A 22816-nucleotide genomic window follows, 5' to 3' on the forward strand; every position below is an offset into this window, starting at 1 on the left:
AGTAGTTGTACGTTTTGCCTAAATCGTTGTACCCACATATACATATATACAATTGAAAAGGTAAATTTTGCAATTTATTACTTCATTCTTGACAAATCACGCTGTTTAACATTTCATATGTTTAATTTTTTTTTTAATTGGTTACAACGGTTTAAATAATAGCTAAAGAGTTCTAAGAGCAATCTTATAAAAAACATTATGCAGATCAAACTAAACCGAGGGGTTTTTTTTTTGTTTACTTGAAATGTATACTTTTGTAATGTCCATTAGCATTAGCATATTCCTTATAAAATACAATTCTCGACTTTCACATATTTTCAGCATTGTATCAATTACTTCACTACATAAAAATACTCGTACTTCATCACCTTCGAATAAATAAGTTAATTCTTGGGTTAACATAACAAAAAACAAGAGATTTGTATTGACGACTCCTATGTAACTGTACTTGGCACAGGAATGAAGTCGAAAGAACAAATTGCATGAGGTTATCGCATGGCTGTGCTAGGTTGTATCCCTTGTTTGATTTAACCAAAATTTACACTTCCCAAACTACACCTTTCGCCATTCGTTTCTCCTTTTCAATATACAACCATCTTTCACGTTGAGGCCAAACAAAATGTACAATAGATACATACGAGATCATGCTATTGACTTGTTTGGGTATTTGTTCGGTCAATTGATAGATGTTTGAGGTTCCTTAAACGGGCAATGATCTCTTTGAATGACGGCCGGGAATGAGGCTCCCTACACAAACAAAAGGAAAGAGTATATCTTCGATTTAGTTTCGTTCTTTTAAACTAGTTTGGACTTTTTTTTTTTTTTTAATTTGAGCATTGACTGCAAGAAAATATACTTACAAGTGCCAGCAATCACTTATTATTTGTGCAACCATATGATCAATATTTTCTGGTATGTGTAAGTGTCTGAACTGAAAACCAACCGCACCAACAACCTGCATTGAGTTCATCTCCGTCCAAGGTATGCACAAAGTAGCCAACTCCCATAAAATTACCCCAAAGCTATATACATCACACCTGAAAGCCATCAAAACAATTTTCATTTCTGAAAAATAGATGTGACAAATGGGGGTTGTCAAAAAGGTAATTTTCAGTAGTATGGATTGGGTAACCCAAATACACTTTTTCAACCAAACTTCTATTAATTCCTTTAATAAATAGTTAGCGTCTCAAACGATTAAAAGAATATTATCTAAACAAGAAACTACTATAAGTAAAGATACACTGTGGAAAACTTTAGCTAATTCTTTTGATTTATCAGTTTAATCAATTAGAGATGAATTGAATTGTTCAAGAATAAACGGACTGAAATTGCCACCTATATTTATAGTTTAGATTTACAAAATTAGCCACTTACTTCTCATTGGAGGGTTCATTCCTCAAAACTTCTGGTGCCATCCACTCTGGCTGCAGCAAAACGACAGACCATCAGTATATCGGTAATCAGTGTAGTAATTGCCTACCACAACATACACAAATATCTACCCATAAAAATGATGATGGTTCATATTAATTATTCACATGGTAATAAACTTACAGTTCCAGCCGTAGATTTTGAAGACAAAAAAGTATTGTGTTTCATACGTGACATTCCAAAGTCGCACACCTGTGCGAATTAAATATAAAGAGAACTAAATGTTGCTGTATGAGAAAATGATTACAATATGATTCTAATTTTCTAGGTACAACATTTCCATAATTAAATACTACTACTAACAAACCAATTTTAACATAAAAGACGAGAGGAACTAACCTTAACAACCCAATTATTATCAACAAGAAGATTTGGTGTCTTCAAATCTCGGTGCACAATGATTGGATTGCTAGTGTGCAAATAGTTCATTCCCTTGGCCTACAAGCATTTCTTGTAATTATAACAAATTAAACGGAAATAAAAGTTGGAGCTTAATATACTGGAATCAAAACCCTTACCACATCAAGAGCCATACGCATTCGCCTTCGTTCATCAAGTTGGACATCAGAACGATGCAGCAATCTAAACAGACTACCCCTGCATCAATACAAACAGATATATCAGCCAATCAGGAAACATGAGAAATGGACTAATATGCAAACGATAATGTTTCAATTAAGGGGGGTTTTGGGATTGTTGTTTATTTAAGTTTTTATCCAAACACTGAGAAGGGACACTTCATATGACTTCAAAAGATGATCAACATTATCTCACAATGGGTCATAAAAGAAACAAGAACTCGACCTTGGTAAATATTCTGTCAATATGGAGAGATTTGGTGGTCTTGTGACTGCTCCCATGAAAAGAACAACATTAGGATGTCTCAACCTTAACATGATTTCTACCTACAAAATAAAGAGCCATGCACTAAATCAAATCCATGCTTAGTAGAACGCAATATTTTTGTGAAGTGTTAATGGGACAAAAGTTAGAAGCTATAACCCTTACTTCGCCTTTAAATTGAGTCAGCCCATCCCCCGAGATATCTTGGTTCATAAACTTCTTCACCGCAACTTCCTGTCAGCAATGACAAATTGATAAAATTGAAGGGAACTACAAAAAAAAAAAAAGGTTCTATTTGACTATATTAAAAAGATGTAATACAATATTGTTTAAGATTCATATAATATCCTAGTTTGGGGCTATCTACTTTCTTAGATAGTCATAGTATTGTATATGAACTATTTTGGATTGAATAGGTATCCATTGACACTCTCGGAGCTATGCTTCAAGCTAAAGGTTATTCCAGTCATAAGTTCACAGGAACATAGGATACTAATTAGAGATTAATTATTAATTTTTTTGTGTTAACTGTTAAGGATTCTCTATCAATTAGAGTGATTTATCACATAGTTAGGTTCTTTAGTATCCTTATTTAGTCATTTTTAGTATAAAAATTTGGTCATCTCTTAACTAATAGTAAAATTTGATTCTCCCAATATTACCAAGGCACATTATTATCATCTATAAGCAATTAGTGTGTCAGATGAGCTGTTTTTCGTTTGCCCATTTGAGCTGATGTAGATACTAAATAGCCCCGAAGCATAAAGACAATACTACTACCAATTCCAACTATAAGTTATTCCATTTAGATTTCCGGATATGATTAGTATCAAAAGAGATTTTAAAGAGAACATAGTGATTAATTCAACCAACTAAGGTAAAAAAAATTGAGGACAAGTTTATTGTAAGATAATAAAACACCACAACTCAGAACAGCACTCAAGTTACTATTGTAAAACATACATAACATAGAAAAAAGAATGCATCTTACAGTTCCATTCCATTCTGAACGATAAACCTCGCCACAAGAACCTGGAAAGAAAAGAAATTGCATACGGTTATTATGTTATGGACCTTCAAGCAGCACTCACATTTTCTTAACGTGTAAATATATGAATGAAAAACTTGTGATATATGGACAATCACTTGCAACATTATCATGAAGTGCATTAACTATTAGGAACTAGTTAACTGTACCATTGGGTGGTTAAATATTACAAATCATATGCTTAAGCTTAGTGAACAATTAACAAGCATGCATTGTAATTTTTCACAAGCATTCATACATGTCATGGCACAACTATAGTTAAGCTTGAGGTCCTACACATATTGTACCATTTCCATTTTCTTCTACTGACCTTCTAAAGGTTCAACATTGTCATCATAAACAATGGTTCCTAATTAGATTACACTAACATATTAAAAGTTCATAACTTAACTATGGTCAAAATTCATAAATTGTCGACACGGACTTCATGTATATGTTCAAGGTTTCCTTCTACATATATGGATCTAGAAAAGCTCAAAAAAAGGATTCAACACAGAAATACGATAAATACTATAACTTTATAGAACATAAATTTGAAAAACGCATATTAGAGAATGTTTTTTTTTTTTTTTTTTGAAAGGCCATATTAGAGAATGTAGAAGCTAGTAGAGAAAGAGGGTGGTGAAAATGAACTCGATTAGGCACAGTTTTTGATTCTCAATAGGTTTATAACGAGCTGGTCTTATCTGGCCTCAGTTCTTGGGTTTATTCAAAAGAAACCAATGGCCAATGCACGATATTCGGGAATCGTGCATTCTAAGTTAATACTATGTTTTACAGAAAATGGATACAAGTATATTCTTACCAATACCAATACGTCCTCCAATATGAAGGTCCTCCCATGGGATTTCCCACTCGACACCATCTCCACATTGTGTTTCCAAAGGCTTTACTGCAGATTAGGGGTGTTATTAGGACAGGTTATTCAGTTTTCGGATTTGATTAGATTTTATATAATCAAAAGTCAACCCATATTCCAAACCAAATAAGAAACAGATTAATCAGATATATGTTAAACAATTTCGGTTTAGTGTTCGGATAGAAAGGATTCATCGTACGGCATGTGATGTCAAATAGGGACTAAATTGAACAAACACTTTACGTTTAAATTCAACATCAATTTACTTCCTCATGCTATAAAATTGCACATGTAGATCATTTGCTTTACAAGTTTGCATACTACCTTTACAAACTACAAATGCATTTTGAACAAGTTGCAGAAAATAAGTGATCAAATTCCAATTCTAACTACTAACTTCACACACATTAATATTTAATATATTAGTAAAGATGTACTATTTAATTTACTTAGACGTTATTCGGATTATATGGATAGAACCAACCAAATAATTTTGATCCGTCATCCGATCCATATAATCCATTTAAGAAGTCCGTAATCCGATTAAGCGGTCCGTATCCCAGTAATCCGGTCCATTTAACCTAAACCGGATTTGAACAGTTAAGGATTATTTGGATACGGATAGAAGTAACGTCAGTGCGGATGACACATGATATTCATGAATTTGCATCACTTTTAGTACTTTAAAAAACAGTCATACAAGAATCTGCAGATTTCCTACAAACTAGATAGTCATTAATGATCTTTTACCTAGTGTATTGAGAAAGGTAAAGTGCATCCAAGATCATTCTTACCAGACACTAGTATTGATGATGAACCATTAACAAGAAGCTGAATATTGTCATTAGCATTGCAAACCTTACCTACAGGGATGGATAAAAGATTATGCTCATTGTTAGGTACGCCTAATTCTTGGCAATGCGAATCCCCAAAAATCAACATGTCAGCATCTAACAGATGAACTTCTGCTTTTCCCACTTCATTGCTATTTACATTTGGAAGTGAAACAGAAGAATTCCCACCGCTCTTTAACAGCATGGCATGAAGTTTTTGAGCAATTTCTGGATTATTTGAACCATTTTCCACCTTAGTACGCAACTGTGAGCCAATAATTGAAGCTACTGCCGAATCTGAGAGGCCCACTTTAGCAAAACCATCAAGCTTATGTGTAACTAACAGAGGATCAGTGCTTATATCAAGTAGTGGCAACGTGTACCCAAAACTCCCAGCACCTCCTGCATCACTCCTGATATCCAGTTCAATACTCTGGAAATTACATTGCAGCTCCACAGGGATTAAGGTGCCTGGAGCACCCATTAAATCGATAATGTATTCACTGCATAAATGAACCGAAAAGATACATCATCAGTATACCTGTTTATCGAGGTATAGTCTTACACTATTGTGTACTTCAGTTTGAAACTCGTGTTAAAGTAACATTTAACTTAATGTGAAAAGAATAATCCAAGAATATGACTACAATATATTTGGGTTCACTCTGATGTATGCAGCAAACATTTTTATACAATAACTAAGTTATACTTCAATATAGTTTATTTCAGTAGCTTATGAAAAGGGTTATATATAGGGAAATCATATTTGTGGTGAAATAGTGTTACCTCCCATTATCAATCTTGATAAGGTTCACAGCTCCATCATCAGTGCCAGTATAGTAGCTCCCTTTGACCAGACTACATGCAAGGTTGACCTTATCTGCAAGTACCTAGCATTGAATATACAGTTTCTTCAAGTACAATTAGGGTACAATCTCTTCTATTGCACATCAAATATATGGATAACTCTGTACACAGAATTAATCTCTTGCCCAAATATTCCACATATCTTGTCATCATTTTAAGGTATTTTACATGTACGACTGATAATGAAGAAACTTTAATTGAACGATGTGTTCAGTGAAACGTTACACCTTATAGTCAATTATTTAAAGGCTTCTCTGGACAAGAATTTAAATCTGATTACAAGATTAATACCTGGATTGATACATCAAAAAGAGACATATACATCACGTGCACTTAACCAACCAATAAAATAAAATTATGACATAAGGCAGAGCAACTTAATACCTTAAAGAGTAAGGCCCTGTGACGAGAAAGACCACAATCAATACAACCAAGGGGAAGTATAATGGTTTTCATTGTGTTCCGTAATTGATGACTTCTAACAGTCCAGTTTCTGCACATGTCATCTGCATCACTAACAGGACCACCCATTTGTGCAACAACTATATCAGCAATCCTCTCAATCAACCTACTAATAACCTGGTTCATCCCCGTAGCCTGGCACTCCATGGATATGTCCGAAACTCTTTCCTCAAGGTACTGTAGCTGCTTATCAATAGTTCTGTCCACTAAAATTACATCATAATCAACGTCATCATAAACAGTTTTGGATTGAAGATCCACTAATGATGGCATTTTCCCTTGTGTAACTAAATTCGAACTGATTCCATATACATCGTAAAATCCATCCATCACTCTCTCATCATAATTTACAACATTATTACTCTGCACATTCCAAATACCATGATTAATAACATCACATCACAATTTTCGTGTCAATGCAGAAAAAAAAGGTAGAAGGTTTTCACTGTTCATGCTACCCGGGAGGGCGATTAATCCGACCCCATACTCTACACAGCCCAGCAGGATTACTCCCAGGATGTTTCCAACCCATCCCTAGCCACCACTAAATATTCGCCCTATACGGGATTCGAACCTGAGACCTCTTGCAAAGAACTCAGGGCCCCTATACGGGATTCGAACCTTAGACCTCTTGCACATTTTTTATTTTTTAAAGAAGAAAGAAAGAAATCAGAGGCAATTAGTCCAATTCAGGCAACTTCATAACACAACTTCAAGCTTAGCATTAGCATTATTATAAGCTCAATAAGTATCAAACGCATTTAGTTTACATATACTAAGTGCAGATACAAATTATGCTGAACGATACATTTAGGTCAAACATAAAAGTGCATAATTGAATTGCAAAACGTAATTACACTACAATGCAATGACATAAGGTAATATGAAGCTAAAATCACAACAACCTTACCCAATATCGAAGCGAAAGAAACTCAACAAGCGATTCAGACGGATAGAAACCTAAACTTCTTTGTTTAGCAGCTTTAATCTGTGCAGTTTCGGCGTCAGGTTCACGCGTATCACCGGATCCTGATGAAACACTAATCGCGAGCGCAAGTTGCATCTGAAATTCATCTTCAAAGAAATTGAAATCGACTACTGATGAATTTGAATTGTTAATGTTGTTATGTACGGAATATGAATCAACAGTTTCGATTGGAGATGGAGACGATGGTGAGAGGAATTGGGCGGTGGCCGGAGGTTGAGATGGCGTGTCGGTGGAGGTTAGTCGGTGGTTGTGGTCGTTGAAACCACCACCACCACCACCGCCAATGTGAAGTTTTCGTAGTAGGTGTTTCATTTTGGGCATACTGTTGATGAATTCACATGGATATAGATATAGATACAAATTTGTATGTATGAATTGGAGAATATAAGTACGTAAAAGAAAATTGTAAAGCTGTGTTTGATTTTACACTTGTTCACCAAGCTACAATTGTATGTGAAGGAGATTTATGTATTTTATAATTTATTTATATCATCCGTCTTTCATCTGTTTTTGTAAAGAAAAAAATAGGCAGTTAGTTGGTCCCTTGTATTTGCAAAAACTTCAATATTCATTTATATTTATTTTTGACACAATTGGTCACTAGACTATGCACATATTTCTTTGTTTTGTTAGTTTCTCGGTCCTAACACAACCACATTCGTTACACGTGAGGTTATTTTCGTTAAAACTAGTCGTCGCTTCGCGCCGGGGGCTCCGTTTTGAATGCGAGTTAAAAAAAAAAAGTCTTGATCTATTTTGTAAAAAAGAATTTTTTTCGACATCTAACATTGAAGGGTTGTTTCTTTTGTGAAAGTTGCTTCTTTTAGCGTTCGTTTTTTTTAAGTTAGATGATCTATTCTATTTTGTAAAAAAAATGTTTTTCGACATCTTTTGGTAGCATTTAAGGGTTGTTCCTTTTATGAAAGTTGTCTCCTTTATCGTTGAGGAAGAAAAGGGGAAAAAAAAGGTTAGTTGATTTTTTTGGTAAAAAAGAATTTTTTCGACATCTTTTGGTAACATTGAAGAGTTGGTTCTTTTATGAGAGTTGATTCTTTTATCGCTGGAGACAAAAAAAAAAAGTATAATGACAAAAATAACCTGGTTACTATTGATGAATAGTATTACATAGTTTTGTTTATTAGATATATAGATAATTCTTTCACCCGTCTGTTAGACCTTCTAACCTCATTTAATATAGTTAACCCGACCTAACTCTGTTTGAATTCATTTCTCTCAACACAAACATTGTTCCTAACCTCCTTTGCTTTTGTTCTCTATATTAAATATTACTCCGTAATTGTTAATAACTTATACAAGAAACGGGAATATGGAGATGAATTTGATTTAGCACAGCAACACACGGTAAGAATCAACGTTAATGTTTTTCCAATTTCGAAATTTAAAATTAATGCATTTCTAATATTAACCAAATGATTTATGTTTGCACTCCAATATAGTACGGTTATTTCAATAAAAATGCATCGTGGTGGTGTTTTCAATGATCCATATGAGAACCTCCACCACCAAAAGCTAATCAGTTGTGAAACCTTAAAGCCGCACAAACAGAAAGACCTATCATTCGCTCCATCTAGTAGCCGCAACAAAGAAACCCATAGAAATTACCTAAGGGATGACATCGGGTCGGGTTTGGGTCGCGTTTAGGTAATCCTAGACCCGAACCGAATAAAACAGCTGGTCCTAAACCTGGACTCGTTGAGTCCCTATTCAGTTACAAACTAGCTGGTAAACGGATTTTCCACGAGTATCTAGGTCCCTATTTACTTATGAACTATTGGGTACACAGGTTTTCCCGCGGTATTCGAGTCTTTTTTCGCATATACGGTTCGGGTAACTGGGTATACCGGCCAAATACGGGTTATCGGGTTTATGGGTCGGGTATATGAACTCGGGTATTTTTCGGGTATATGGGTTGGGTAATTGGGATCGTGTCTAAAACCATCCCATGACCCGGACCCGCGAAAAAAATTAAAAAACATTTCTATATCCGTCCCTAGACCCATTTACAAGGCCCGAACCCGGCCAAAATAAATCGGGTTTCGAGTTCCCATCAGGAACGTGTTTTTTTATTGCCATCTCTAGAATCACCCTATAGCTGCCACATATGTACGTATTCCTAATCACCAGTAACCCAAACCAAACTTAGTCAACGGGAAACCACAATAGTAGTTCAGTGATAAGGAAAACACCCACAACCAACTCAGGAATTATAGTGTGAAGTGTTGATGTAACATTAATGTGACAATTAAGAAGTTGAATTATGTCAGGTACCATAAAGAGCGGTCTTACATTTTCAGTGGTATAGCTTCCTTGAGTGATGTGATACGTTATTTAGGTCGAAAGAATTCACACATGTTTAATAGGGCAACATTAAGTTAGAAACAAATCACTTAATAATCATTATATAACTCACATTGTTACTTGTGATACGAATGCTGTTATAATCAATGTAAGATCACTTTGTTACAGTGATTGTGAGGTGGAGACAAATTTAAAATTTTTGGGAGTTTTTGACTGTGATTTGATAGTGTCAAATTTTGATAGGGTGTTATAGTGAATGTCAAACTTTTAAAGGAAGGTTTTGACTAATGTGATAAAATATGATTGAGATTTGAGTGAAATATAACGAAAACAATAAAACATAACTGAGTTGTCAAATTTTGATTGTTTCAAAATCTATTTTTTCCAATCAAGTTCGTGACTAACGACCCATAGTGGGTGTTAGTTCTGTATTGACGCCCACGTCATTTTAACACCAGCCTTTCATGCCTGTAGAGAGTGGTCTAATTAAGTTTTTACTCTTCAATAAGAACTCAACATTTATAACTGATCACAACACACATCACTATTCTTCAATAAGAACCCGAAAATTCTAACCGATCACAACACACGTCGCTATGTATATTGTGATAGGGTCTTGGCATACAAAATTTGAATGAGCGGTTACTTTAGCAAAAATTATAATCTAAATATAAATATGCAAAAAATACAAGTTGAAAACGAACCAAAGTCTCCACATAAAGCTATAAGAAGACATTGTGGCGAACCTACATTGTAGGTGGTGAGATCCTTGGACTCCGTTAGTTTAATTTATTTTCTTTACAAATTAACTCTAAATTGTATATGACACTACAAAATTTAAAGATATGAATCCGTATGTTTTTAAAAATTAATGGCTTTTTGGAAGTAAATAACGCGAAAAAAAATAATTTATAAAGTACCAATTATATTGTATAGGAGCCATTTGAATTACAAATCAGAATCGTAACTGAGAAGACATCAAGAAGACTTCCCTCCCTAGAGGTTGTTAATTTTGAAAACATGCAACACAGTGGCAAGACATAAATATCCCACACAAGCATCCATGGAAGACTGTAATCTTACCCACATTAAAGTTTTTATTTTTTGGAAAGACTTCTATTTCTATGTGCAGAGTTAGATTGAATCGCCTTGACTGTATCAAACTCCAACGAACTTCCCTTATTTTTTTTTTTATAGCAAAAACAGGTTAAAGGTATGAGTAATGATCTTCATCTATGCAGACCATTGATATTAAGGATTAGCCAATTGTTATTTGGTTTCAATAGCAACAACATGGTTTCAATGGCAACAACATCTGTTGATGAAATTTGTTTCAGGTTGTCACCTAGGCCATGTGTTTTGAATTTGGTATCTGTTCCCATAAACTGTCACATTTACTAGGTGAAAAAAGTGTAAAACATGTAGTGAAAGATGCATATATAGTCGTTTGCGGAATAATGTTAAATCTTGTGGATAATTCATCACTACATGTTTGTAGCACACGCAAGTTACTCGTGTACTTCATAATCCTACAAATTTATGAAATCATGACCCTATATATAAAAACTTCAAAGACAACTGAAGCAAAGCACACTTGCATGTTACAACAAGTGAAAGCTATGAAAATAATCTGGAACTGATTATCTATAAATAGACACTAATAATAAAATTCCTATATACAACCACATTCAAAATGAGGAACAAAAAAGTAAAAATATAACGCCTTTTAGTTTTGTAGATAAAACCAATAACAAAGAAGCCTAGGCAGTTGCTGCAGCCTTTTCTTCTTCCTCGTGCTGTGGCTGAAGCGTGCAGACGAGGTTGCGATCACCATACACATTATCTACACGCCCTGTCACAATAAACGCAAACCAAATGCATTTTTAATGATACTGTATATAAATAAATTACAGAAATTAAATTAAATAACTTCAAAAAATAGATATATAAAAAGACCTGTAGTAGGCCAGAACTTAGCAGAACGAAGCCAGGAAGCAGGGTAGGCTGCGTATTCTCGAGAATACGGCTTTGTCCATTTTTCAGCCATGAGCACTTGAAGGGGATGAGGAGCACCCTGTGAACGCAAACGGGTCGAATTAAAAAAAAAAAAAAAAAAAAAAAAAACAAATAAGGTGGAATGGGTCGAAAAGGGTGAAAGCTGCCTAAACAAATACGATTGTCACAAATTTGGCCTTACCCATCCCATTTTGACCCATACTAAAAATTTGGTCTTTTTAGTGCGTACCCATTTTGCAATTTTGCAACCTATACGTTAAACCAATTGTACTAACAAAGTACCTTGAGAACATTGTTGTTGATATCGAATTTTCCTTTCTCGATATATGTAATCTCTTCTCGAATAGAAATTAAAGCGTCACAAAACCTGTCTAACTCAGCCTGCAAATCGAAATAATAAATACATGCATTATACAAAATGAAAGCTCAAAAATATATATGTAAGCAACAATTCATCTTAAAAATTACCTTGCTTTCACTTTCAGTAGGTTCGATCATTAGTGTCCCAGGAACTGGAAATGACATTGTTGGGCTATGAAACCCGTAATCTATCAAACGTTTCGCAACATCTTCTGGTTCAATTCCAGCTGTAGTCTAGATTTTGAAAGTTATACAAGAGTTAGAATTTTGAAGTTATCATGTAAAATTTGAAGTTATACAAGAGTTAAACTTACCTTTAAAGGTCTCAAATCAATAATAAATTCATGAGCAACGGTTCCATTGACACCACGGAAAAGAATAGGGTAGTGATTCTGTAATGAATCCCAAAAAAGGCATTAGTTTCGCTCACAAGGTAGCAATTTCAACCCAAATTACTTGTGAATGGGTTGATCCTAGTTAAGTTTTATCTTAGCGATCAAATGTGTAAATCAAATTAATTAGCTACGGCATACAAATCAAATGGGCTGAAAGTCACGCAAAATATAATATTAATGCATATGACCTCCTAAATCATCATTTTGATAAAAAGAAATCTGTTATCACATATTACTTGTTATATATAACTGGTTTTAACATGTCTGGAAAAGTGTCCTGACCCATATGAAATTCTAGCATTACCTATTCTGACCCAAACCCAATTTGCCACATTCTACAAGTAATCGAAGAAATATCTATTCATTTAAGAAAACAGACCTCGAGACGTTTTGCCATGTAGTTAGCATTCAAGATGGCTATCTTTGATGCATCTGTAAGTCCTTTTGATCCCATCATGGCAATGTATGTATACGATATGGGCAAAATAAGTGCAGAACCCCAAGGTGCTGCAGAAATGGTACCAAGCGGTTGAGCCTTTTCGGGAGCCGGTAAGCCACCTGTCGCCACCTTTACATCGAAATTTTGAATTAAATTAGCTCAAACAAAGTATTAATAATAAACTTTATCAAACTAATTAATTCTTACTAAAAATAGTGAAAAACATCCAAAACAATTTCAATTGTTTCTTTTGTCGTTGGTGCTTACCACAGGGTGAGAAGGCAAATACGGTGCCAAGTGTTTCTTCACACCAATGGGACCCATACCGGGCCCACCTCCACCGTGCGGAATGCAAAATGTCTTGTGAAGATTCAAATGACAAACGTCGGCACCAATCCAACCTGGACTCGTCAAACCAACCTGAAAAAAATACAATTTTTTTACATCGAACGCGACAAGCAAAATCAGTCATATCTTGAGTTGATATCGGTGGCGGATCTAGGAATTGTTTTCGACGGGTGCAAAATATTAGAAATTTGAAGGAAAAGAAACAAGTAAACGGGGGCAAAATGTCGAATTTCAACATATAAATACACTAAACGCCGAACTTTAACACATAAAAAATACACTGAAAAAGTTTTGAGTCATCGGGTGCGGCCAACCCTGGTTGACCCTTAATAGGTCTGCCCCTGGTTGATATGCACGAAAAAAAAGAGAGGTAATAAGTCATTAAAAAAATGAAATTTCATTCACAGAAAAACAAGTTACTTGTGCATTCATGTTGGCTCCATCCATGTAAACTTGGCCTCCATTGTCATGAATAATTTTGCAAATCTCATCAATACCCTCTTCATAAACACCATGAGTTGAAGGATACGTAACCTAATATTATTGAAGGACCGAAAGAATAATCTATTAGTCATTAATGATACATTTAATAGTGCTTTTGTAAGTGTTGTTTGATGCAAAATATCCATACCATTAAAGCCGATAAGTTGTTTTTGTTTGCCTCTGCAGCCTTGCGTAGTTCTTCAATATTGATGTTACCTTTAGCATCGGTTCCAACCGTAATGATCTTCATTCCACACATAGCTGCACTAGCGGGATTCGTTCCATGAGCTGAGACCGGAATGATGCATACATTTCTATGACGATCTCCTCTTGCCTATAATCGGTCATGCAAATTTTTCATAATCAAGTCAACTGGTGGAATGAGTGGTTGACTGACAGGTCAAAAGAGGTTTGGGCCAAAACAGACCATCTCATGCGGGTCAAGACAACCCAAATGCAACTCATATTGACCTGTACGTTTTAACCTCTTTTTCATTTTTAGCCCATATAGTTATCTTCTTTTTAACAGGTGACCCGTTTGAGAATGTTGTTTCGACCCAACAAACCCAAAAGAAAGCCCAGATCAATCCAGTATTGCCCATTTGGGCCATAACCCATTTAAAGGGCTAAAAAGCAACAAAAGTATATGTTTATTCACAATAATGTATTGTGTTATACCTGATGATATGCTCGGATAACCATCAGCCCGGCATACTCTCCTGCAGCACCAGCATTTGGTTGCAATGAGAACGAATCGAATCCGGTAATAGTACACAACATATCACCCAAATTCTTGAACATTTCCTGAAATAAACAGTAAACAATTGTAACATGATCGATCTTACATTAGAAAAATTAATTAACATAGCCTTAACCTAATTTTTTTAATCAACAAAGATTACTTGATATCCTTCAGCCTGTTCAGTAGGTGTAAATGGATGCATGTTCGCAAAGGCGGGCCATGTCACAGGCATCATCTCGGTTGTTGCATTAAGCTTCATTGTACACGACCCTAACGGAATCATACTGTGGCATAACGAAAGATCCTTTGACTGTAATTTGCTGATATATCTAAGTAGCTCATGTTCTGTGTGGAAACTAATAAAAATAAAAAAGAATTAGAATAATTCGATGAAAATTAGTTAAGATATATAGAAAAGAAAGAAAAAGGTGAAAAGAAACGTACGAGTTAAAAATTGGATGCGTCATATATGGAGTATTCCTTACGAGCCCCGAAGGGATAACATTTTGGACCTCTGGTGCAATAGAAGCAGCAGTGAATGGTACCTGTGATACGATATAATACGAAATGACGTTTTGTTGACTATTAGTGTTGGCATACAAAAGATATTAGTGTATTGATGAGCATAATAATACTTGCCTGTTTCCCGAGTGAAAAAACTTTAAACAATGTATCAACATCCTCAATGCTGGTTGTTTCATCAAATGAGACGGTGATCTGAGAGCAATAAGAAAGTCAGTTGACACTAGGTAGCAATTTAACACATTTATAGACTAATGGGTCCATTTTGGCTATCGATTACCTATAGCGGGTCAAATGTTTAAGATGGAAGACTTAACTAGAAAGGGTCCGGCATTAAAGGAGGTCAAACAGGTGGAAACATTCTAACTATTCATATGCATAGTACCATCCGATTCACTATATTACCAAAACTTTAATTTATCATTGAAGTTATATAACAGTAAACATTAACTATTTATATTTATAAACTTTTTAAAAAGAATGCAAAATTGCATATAGGTCGGCCCCACCCAACCCAACCCATTTTGCCACTAGTGCTGTGAGAACTTACAGTGTTTTGGTCGACAATACGAAGATTCATTTTGTTTTTGTAAGCTTCTTCAGCAATTGCACTTGAATCAGTACAGTTTATCTTGACAGTATCAAAAAATGGGAGACCCTGAACTTCAACAGTTCCAAGTTTCTTTAATCCAGCAGCAAACGTAGCAGCAAGACCGTTTGTTCGTTGGGCAATTTCTTTTAGGCCTTCGGGTCCATGGTAAACACCATACATAGCAGCCATGTTCGCAAGCAATGCCTACATGATAAGACTCGGTTAGTGTATGTATGTCCATATGCATCAAACAGTCAACAAACCAAAAAATGTATGTTTTGAAACCGATCATCAAAGTTAAAAATAAATTACCTAACATGGATTTTGGTCATTCGTGTACTGCTTTCACATATAATCCGAATTTGCTAGACCAACTTAAATCGCAAAACAGGACAACACATTATAGAATTTTTCTTATGACAGCCTAAGGGATGTCGTTAACATGCATAAACTGTTGTACACTTCAATAACCACCGCATTACAATTTATAACTGTTACTGTTATATACAACACTTTTATACATTTTAACAAAGCCCTAAGGGCTGTCGCTAGAAAAATCAAGGATTTTTACATACAACAAGTTTTGTTACAATTAAGTTTGCTTCTAACTTACCAAAACCTACATGTTTTTCAAATCTACTCATGCTAGCAGAGCAAAAACATTATTATTTAAAAAGTGTCGCTTTCAAATCAGTAATTAACCGCTCACTATAACACTTTAAAGCACACTGACGACGTTCCTTAAAATCCTTATTATTATTATTATCATAAGTATAATAAACCATGTAAACAGATCAATTCAGCCTTAAAACAATACCTGAGCAGTGCAAATGTTACTAGTAGCTTTATCCCTTCTAATATGTTGTTCTCTCGTCTGCATAGCCATTCGTAATGCAGGTTTACCCGAAGAATCAACACTAACACCAATAATCCTCCCCGGCATCATCCTCTTATACTCTTGACTCGTTGCAAGAAACGCAGCATGTGGGCCCCCATACCCCATCGGTACACCAAATCTTTGAGCCGAACCCACAACAATATCAACCCCAAATTCACCAGGCGCTTTCAACATCGTCAACGCCAACAAATCACTCGCCATCACAACTTTCACACCATTTGCGTGCGTAGTCCTAACAAACTCACCATAATCCAACACCTCCCCTTCAGTACCAGGATACTGAACAAGTACACCACAAACTTCACCAATTGAGTAATCAATATCCTTTAAATCCTTAACCAATACTTTAAGATCGAACCCATCCGCACGAGTCTTACAAATATCAATTGTTTGTGGGTGACAATTAGTAGCTATTATAAATGTTTTCTTTTTACCTTTTTGAATATTATTACACATTGCCATTGCTTCAGCTGCTGCAGTTCCTTCATCAAGTAGTGAAGCATTTGACATTGGTAAACCGGTTAAATCGGTTATCATCGTTTGAAAATTAAGCAGGGATTCGAGTCTCCCCTGCGCGATTTCGGCTTGATACGGAGTGTATTGAGTATACCAACCAGGGTTCTCCATTATATTTCTTAAAATAACACTAGGAACATAAGTATTATAATACCCCATACCAATAAAACTCTTGAATACTCTGTTTTTAGAAGCTAATTCTTGCATATGTGCAATCATTTGAGATTCAGTTAATCCTTCATTAAATTTATCAAACTTCATTGGTTCGATACGTATCGATTTCGGTACGGTGGAATCGATTAATGAATCTAAACTTTCAAAACCGACAAATTCAGCCATTTTTGTTTGGTCTTCAGGGGAGGCAGAGTTATGGCGTCTAGCAAATGTATCACTTGGTTTTAAAACTTCGATTGAAATCGAACGTGTTTGTGATTGTGAACGAAACCCTTGAATGTTTTGATTTGATGTAACATTTTTGTTGATTGAAGGAGATAATAATGAAGAAACTGTGATGTACCTTGATGAATATGAAACAGGGGAGGGTGAGTTGTGTTTAGTTTGTGAAATCAAGCGATTGATTATAGATTTATTTGCTAATCTGCGTGCACGATCCATATTTGGAGTACGGATTTGGGTTGAGCTTGATGGATCAAGCTCAAATGATGAGAAACAGAGCACGCACTTAGAAGAACGTGGGATGTGTATATATAATAAGGAGAATAGGTTTAAATGCTCTGTTTTTTTATGATGTTATTTTAGTATTTTTCATGACTTGTAGTGGGTTGGTGAGAAGGGGTTGTTGAATACAGTGTCATATGACACTAGGTAAGCAAACATTATGCTTTTGGTCCCTTAAGTGTCCATGTATTGTCAAATTTAGGGCTATTAGTTGTTTTTAATAATTTTCTTTTTAAACGGCGATATCGACATCGAATACTCTCATTTGTCACCCACACACGTGCTAGGAGGAAACCCAATTCGCGACGATGTTGGCAGTACCATCGAAGGTTGGGAAAACCCCCCAGAGACATTCCCAAATCGCATTGATGTTGGCAGTACCATCAAAGGCTGGAAACTCCCCGCTTGGAGTGGGAATTGAACCTGGTTTGGCAGTACCCCAAGTTGAATCCCACCTCATACCACTCAAGTCAAGTTTCGGTGGTTAGTTGTTAATAATAGTCGAGGTAATGTGGCATCCGCGCATTCATGCGCTAGTTTTGTTGCGTTTGTAATGTCGTTATAATTGATTTTTTGTGCTTTGTTGAAATGTCCCGTTCATATTGATTATAAACGTTCCATATTAATTGATTTCGTCGCGAGGTTTTGACCTCTATATGAGACGTTTTTCAAAGACTGCATTCATTTTTAAAACAACCATAACCTTTATTTTATCTATAAAGGTTTAAAAAGCATTACGTAGATTATCAAATAATGATAATCTAAAATATACTGTTTACACATGACCATTACATAATGGTTTACAATAAGAATATATTACATCAAAAATAAGTTTCTTGAATGCAGTTTTTACACAATATCATACAAGCATGGGCTCCAAATCTTGTCCTTATTTTAGTATGCAACAGCGGAAGCTCTTAATAGTCACCTGAGAATAAACATGCTTAAAACGTCAACAAAAATATTGGTGAGTTATAGGTTTAACCTATATGTTTATCAAATCGTAATAATAGACCACAAGATTTCATATTTCAATATACATCCCATACATAGAGATAAAAATCATTCATATGGTGAACACCTGGTAATCGACATTAACAAGATGCATATAAGAATATCCCCTATCATTCCGGGAAATCCTTCGGACATGATAAAAACGAATTCGAAGTACTAAAGCATCCGGTACTTTGGATGGGGTTCGTTAGGCCCAATAGATCTATCTTTAGGATTCGCGTCAATTAGTAGATCGGTTTACTAATTCTTAGGCTACCAAGCAAAAGGGGCATATTCGGCTTCGATCATTCACCCATATAATGTAGTTTCATTTACTTGTGTCTATTTCGTAAAACATTTATAAAACTGCATGTATTCTCATCCCAAAATATTAGATTTTAAAAGTGGGACTATAACTCACTTTCACAGATTTTTACTTCATCGGGAAGTATGACTTGGCCACTGGTCGATTCACGAACCTATACAAATATGTACATATATATCAAAGTATGTTCAAAATATATTTACAACATTTTTAATTACGTTTTAATGTTTTAAGCTTATTAAGTCAGCTGTCCTCGTTAATAACCTACAACTAGTTGTCCATAGTTAGATGTACAGAAATAAATAAATATAAATTATCTTGGATCAATCCACGACCCAGTGTATACAAGCCTCAGGCTAGATCACAACTCAAACTATATATATTATTTTGGAATCAACCTCAACACTGTATAGCTAGCTCCAACATTACTGCATATAGAGTGTCTATGGTTGTTCCAAAATATATTATATAGATGGGTCGATATGATATGTCAAAACATTGTATACGTGTCTATGGTATCCCAAGATTACATAATATATATTAGAATACATGAATAATACAATATAAGTTTGTTAAGTTATGATTTGTATAGAATTGTTACAATATTTCCCGTAGCTACAACAATCAAAAATATCCAATCTTGTTTTACCCATAACTTCTTCGTTTTAAATCCGTTTTGAGTGAATCAAATTGCTATGGTTTCATATTGAACTATATTTTATGAATATATACAGAAAAAGTATAGGTTTATAGTCGGAAATATAAGTTACAAGTTGTTTTTGTAAGAGGTAGTCATTTCAGTCGAAAGAACGACGTCTTGATGACCATTTTGAAAAACATACTTCCACTTTGAGTTTAACCATGATTTTTGGATATAGTTTCATGTTCATAAGAAAAATCATTTTCCCAGAAGAACAACTTTTAAATCAAAGTTTATCATAGTTTTTAATTAACTAACCCAAAACAGCCCGCGGTGTTACTACGACGGCGTATATCCGGTTTTACGGTGTTTTTCGTGTTTTCAGGTTTTAAATCATTAATTTAGCATATCATATAGATATAAAACATGTGTTTAGTTTATTTTAAAAGTCAAGTTAGAAGGATTAACTTTTGTTTGCGAACAAGTTTAGAATTAACTAAACTATGTTCTAGTGATTACAAGTTTAAACCTTCGAATAAGGTAGTTTTATATATATGAATCGAATGATGTTATGAACATCATTACTACCTCAAGTTTTGTAGGTAAATCTATTGGAAGTGACAAGAAATGATCTAGCTTCAAAGGATCTTGGATGGCTTGAAAGTTCTTGAAGTAGGATCATGACACAAAAACAAGTTCAAGTAAGATTTTTACTCGAATTAAGATAGTTTATAGTTATAGAAATTGAATCAAAGTTTGAATATGATTATTACCTTGAATAAGAAAGATAACCTACTGTAAATAACAAAAGTTTCTTGATCTTAGATGATTACTTGGAATGGATTAGAAAGCTTGGATGTAAACTAGTAAACTTGAAAGGATTTTCGAAGTGTTCTTGAAGTGTTCTTCCTAAGATGATTATAGCTTGATTCTTGAAGTAATTTTTGATGAAGATGATGATTAACTACTGGAAAAATTCGTTCATAAGAGTGTGTGTGTGTGTGTGTGTGTGTGTGTGTGTTGAGAGAGAATTAGAAAGAGAATTGGAAGTGAAATGGAGTGAATGATGAGTGGTAAGTGGTGAGTGGTGAGTGTGGTTTAAAGGAGTTCTAGTTAGTTGACTAGTTCATGGTAGAAGTTAAAATTGATTAGTCATACATAACATAATCAAAAGTGGAATCCCATGCTAGTTCCTATTGGTATATACCCACAGTAAGTACGTCTAGAAGCTGTGTATAATACGGATATGAATACGACTAGAATTCTTGATGAAAAAAGAATGGGAATGTAATTGTACCCATTTTCGTTAAGTATTAGTGTTTTGATATATGTCTTGAAGTCTTCTAAAAGTATATTAATACGTTGATGCGTTGAATGCTTGTTAATGTTATTGATAAGTGTTTAGTTATATTACATGTTTCATTACCTTCAAAACGGCATATCATATGTATAAATCGGATTCCCGAAACTTAAATTGCAATTGATGAACTTGAAACTTGAAAATAAACCTCTATTGATCACTTGACGGGATTTAGGTTATTGTATATGATGTTTTTGCTTGATGAAAAGTGCTTAGTTACGTTCCTTGTCGAAAGAGCTTTCCGATGATATAAAATACATGTTCTAATTGTTTGCGGATCATAAAATGTGATTGTTTGTGTTTTGGTTCGTCCACTTGAGAAATTCAGCAAACAGGGCCTGGAAGGCAATTGGGACGCCGTCCTGATATTTGGGACGCCGTCCCACTCTTCATATTGGGACGCCGTCTTTATATTTGGGACGCCGTCCCACTCTTCATATCAGGACACCGTCCTGATTTTTGGGACACCGTCCTGATACACTAAAATGGGCTGTTTGCTTTGATCTTTTGACGTAAAATGTTTACTATGCTACGGACCTCCGATTAACATGAAACTTGGCTAACATGCTCATATATGATTATATAACTTAGAAAAATTGTCGGATACCCAACCCGACCCCGTTGACTTTTCCGTTGACTTTGACCCGACCAAGTTTGACTTTTTGTCAAACTTAACCAAATACTTATGCAACCTTTCTAACATGATTATTTACTTGTATCTTGCATGAAACTTGACTAGTTGATTCACATGTTAATATAATCGAGTCGTAACGAGCCATAGGACTAATTGAACATCTTTGACCGTTTGTGTCTACCGTTATTGATATAACCTATATGTTTAGGTCAAGACTAGCCTTGTCTTTGCACGCGTTTACTTGTTGAAGTACTTTTATAACTCTCGCACTCAAGGTGAGATCATAGTCCCACTTTTACTCTTTTTGAAATTATATTTGGGATGAGAAAACATAAACGATTCTTTTGAACTAAGTGAACACAAGAACGGGAAAACAAACATTCTACATACGAGTTTAGAACAAAAATCCTCAATTCGATTATCATTAGTTACACTTGCCGGGTGTAAGCGAGAACTTATGTTATATGGCCATATGGGTTGACAACCCTCATCTTTGACGGTTCGCTACCGTCTACGGATGAAATATATTTTCGAGAATCAGTGTTTGTTCTAGCACTATGGATGGGGTATACAATGGATGGAATGTTAAGCTTTGATAATTGGGTGCTCGTGAATATTAACTTTTAGAATGTATTACTATTATTTCAACTTTGCAAACCTTGTGGTTCGACTTACTTACTTTTACTCACTTACTTACTTAAACCTATGATTTCACCAACGTTTTCGTTGACAGATTTCTATGTTTTTCTCAGGTCTTGCACGATATGTGATACATGCTTCCGCTCATTATTTGATACTTGCATTGGATGTCGAGTATACGTGCATTTCGTGGAGCGTCTTTTGACTTTACTTTAAACCGTGTCGCCTAGATTTCATTCGTATTATAACGTTGTAACTTAACTATTGGTTGAACAATTCTTGTAAACTTTGAAACAATCTTTATTTTGAAATGAAGGCGACATATTTTGGTCAAAAGTTATCTAAAAGACTTATAATCAGGTAATGGGACCCACGTAGCCGACGCCGTCACTTGACGATTTGTCGGGGTCGCTACAAGTGGTATCAGAGCCTTGGTTGTAGGGATTTAGAGTTCATTTGTGTCCACCCCGAGTCATAGGGTACATAGGTGAATCTAGACTACAACCGGCATATAGACTGAAGTAGGAATTATTTGACTAATTGTGCATTTATACTCGAACTCTTCTATCATATCTAACTCGTA

The 22816-nt window shown here is 35.0% G+C and overlaps 2 protein-coding genes across 3 annotated transcripts; both read right to left on the minus strand.

Annotated features, from left to right (window-relative positions):
• Positions 1–266: 266 nt before the first annotated feature.
• On the minus strand, positions 267–7760 carry LOC139891309 (probable serine/threonine-protein kinase SIS8). 2 transcript variants are annotated; one of them, XM_071874263.1, is made up of 14 exons: positions 7257–7760; positions 6269–6709; positions 5804–5907; positions 5048–5520; positions 4131–4217; positions 3269–3309; positions 2443–2511; positions 2239–2339; positions 1953–2031; positions 1774–1872; positions 1558–1626; positions 1378–1427; positions 861–1037; positions 267–747 (listed from the first exon to the last, which is right to left on the minus strand). In XM_071874263.1, exons 1-14 carry the CDS (start codon positions 7653–7655, stop codon positions 648–650), a joined length of 2289 nt encoding a protein of 762 aa, XP_071730364.1. In that variant the 5' UTR covers positions 7656–7760; the 3' UTR covers positions 267–647. The 2 variants fall into 2 exon arrangements, with proteins under 2 accessions (XP_071730364.1, XP_071730365.1); XM_071874264.1 differs by lacking the exon at positions 4131–4217.
• A 3384-nt stretch (positions 7761–11144) lies between these two features.
• On the minus strand, positions 11145–17619 carry LOC139891310 (glycine dehydrogenase (decarboxylating) A, mitochondrial-like). The gene is made up of 15 exons (XM_071874265.1): positions 16368–17619; positions 15509–15754; positions 15076–15153; positions 14881–14981; positions 14597–14792; positions 14373–14498; positions 13843–14028; positions 13632–13745; positions 13131–13283; positions 12804–12992; positions 12344–12421; positions 12138–12263; positions 11952–12050; positions 11610–11727; positions 11145–11505 (listed from the first exon to the last, which is right to left on the minus strand). The coding sequence occupies exons 1-15, from the start codon at positions 17577–17579 to the stop codon at positions 11414–11416; spliced, it is 3114 nt and encodes a 1037-aa protein (XP_071730366.1). The 5' UTR covers positions 17580–17619; the 3' UTR covers positions 11145–11413.
• Between the last annotated feature and the right edge of the window lie 5197 nt (positions 17620–22816).

The sequence above is a fragment of the Rutidosis leptorrhynchoides genome, chromosome 2, assembly GCF_046630445.1.
Source record: "Rutidosis leptorrhynchoides isolate AG116_Rl617_1_P2 chromosome 2, CSIRO_AGI_Rlap_v1, whole genome shotgun sequence".
NCBI lineage: Eukaryota > Viridiplantae > Streptophyta > Magnoliopsida > Asterales > Asteraceae > Rutidosis > Rutidosis leptorrhynchoides.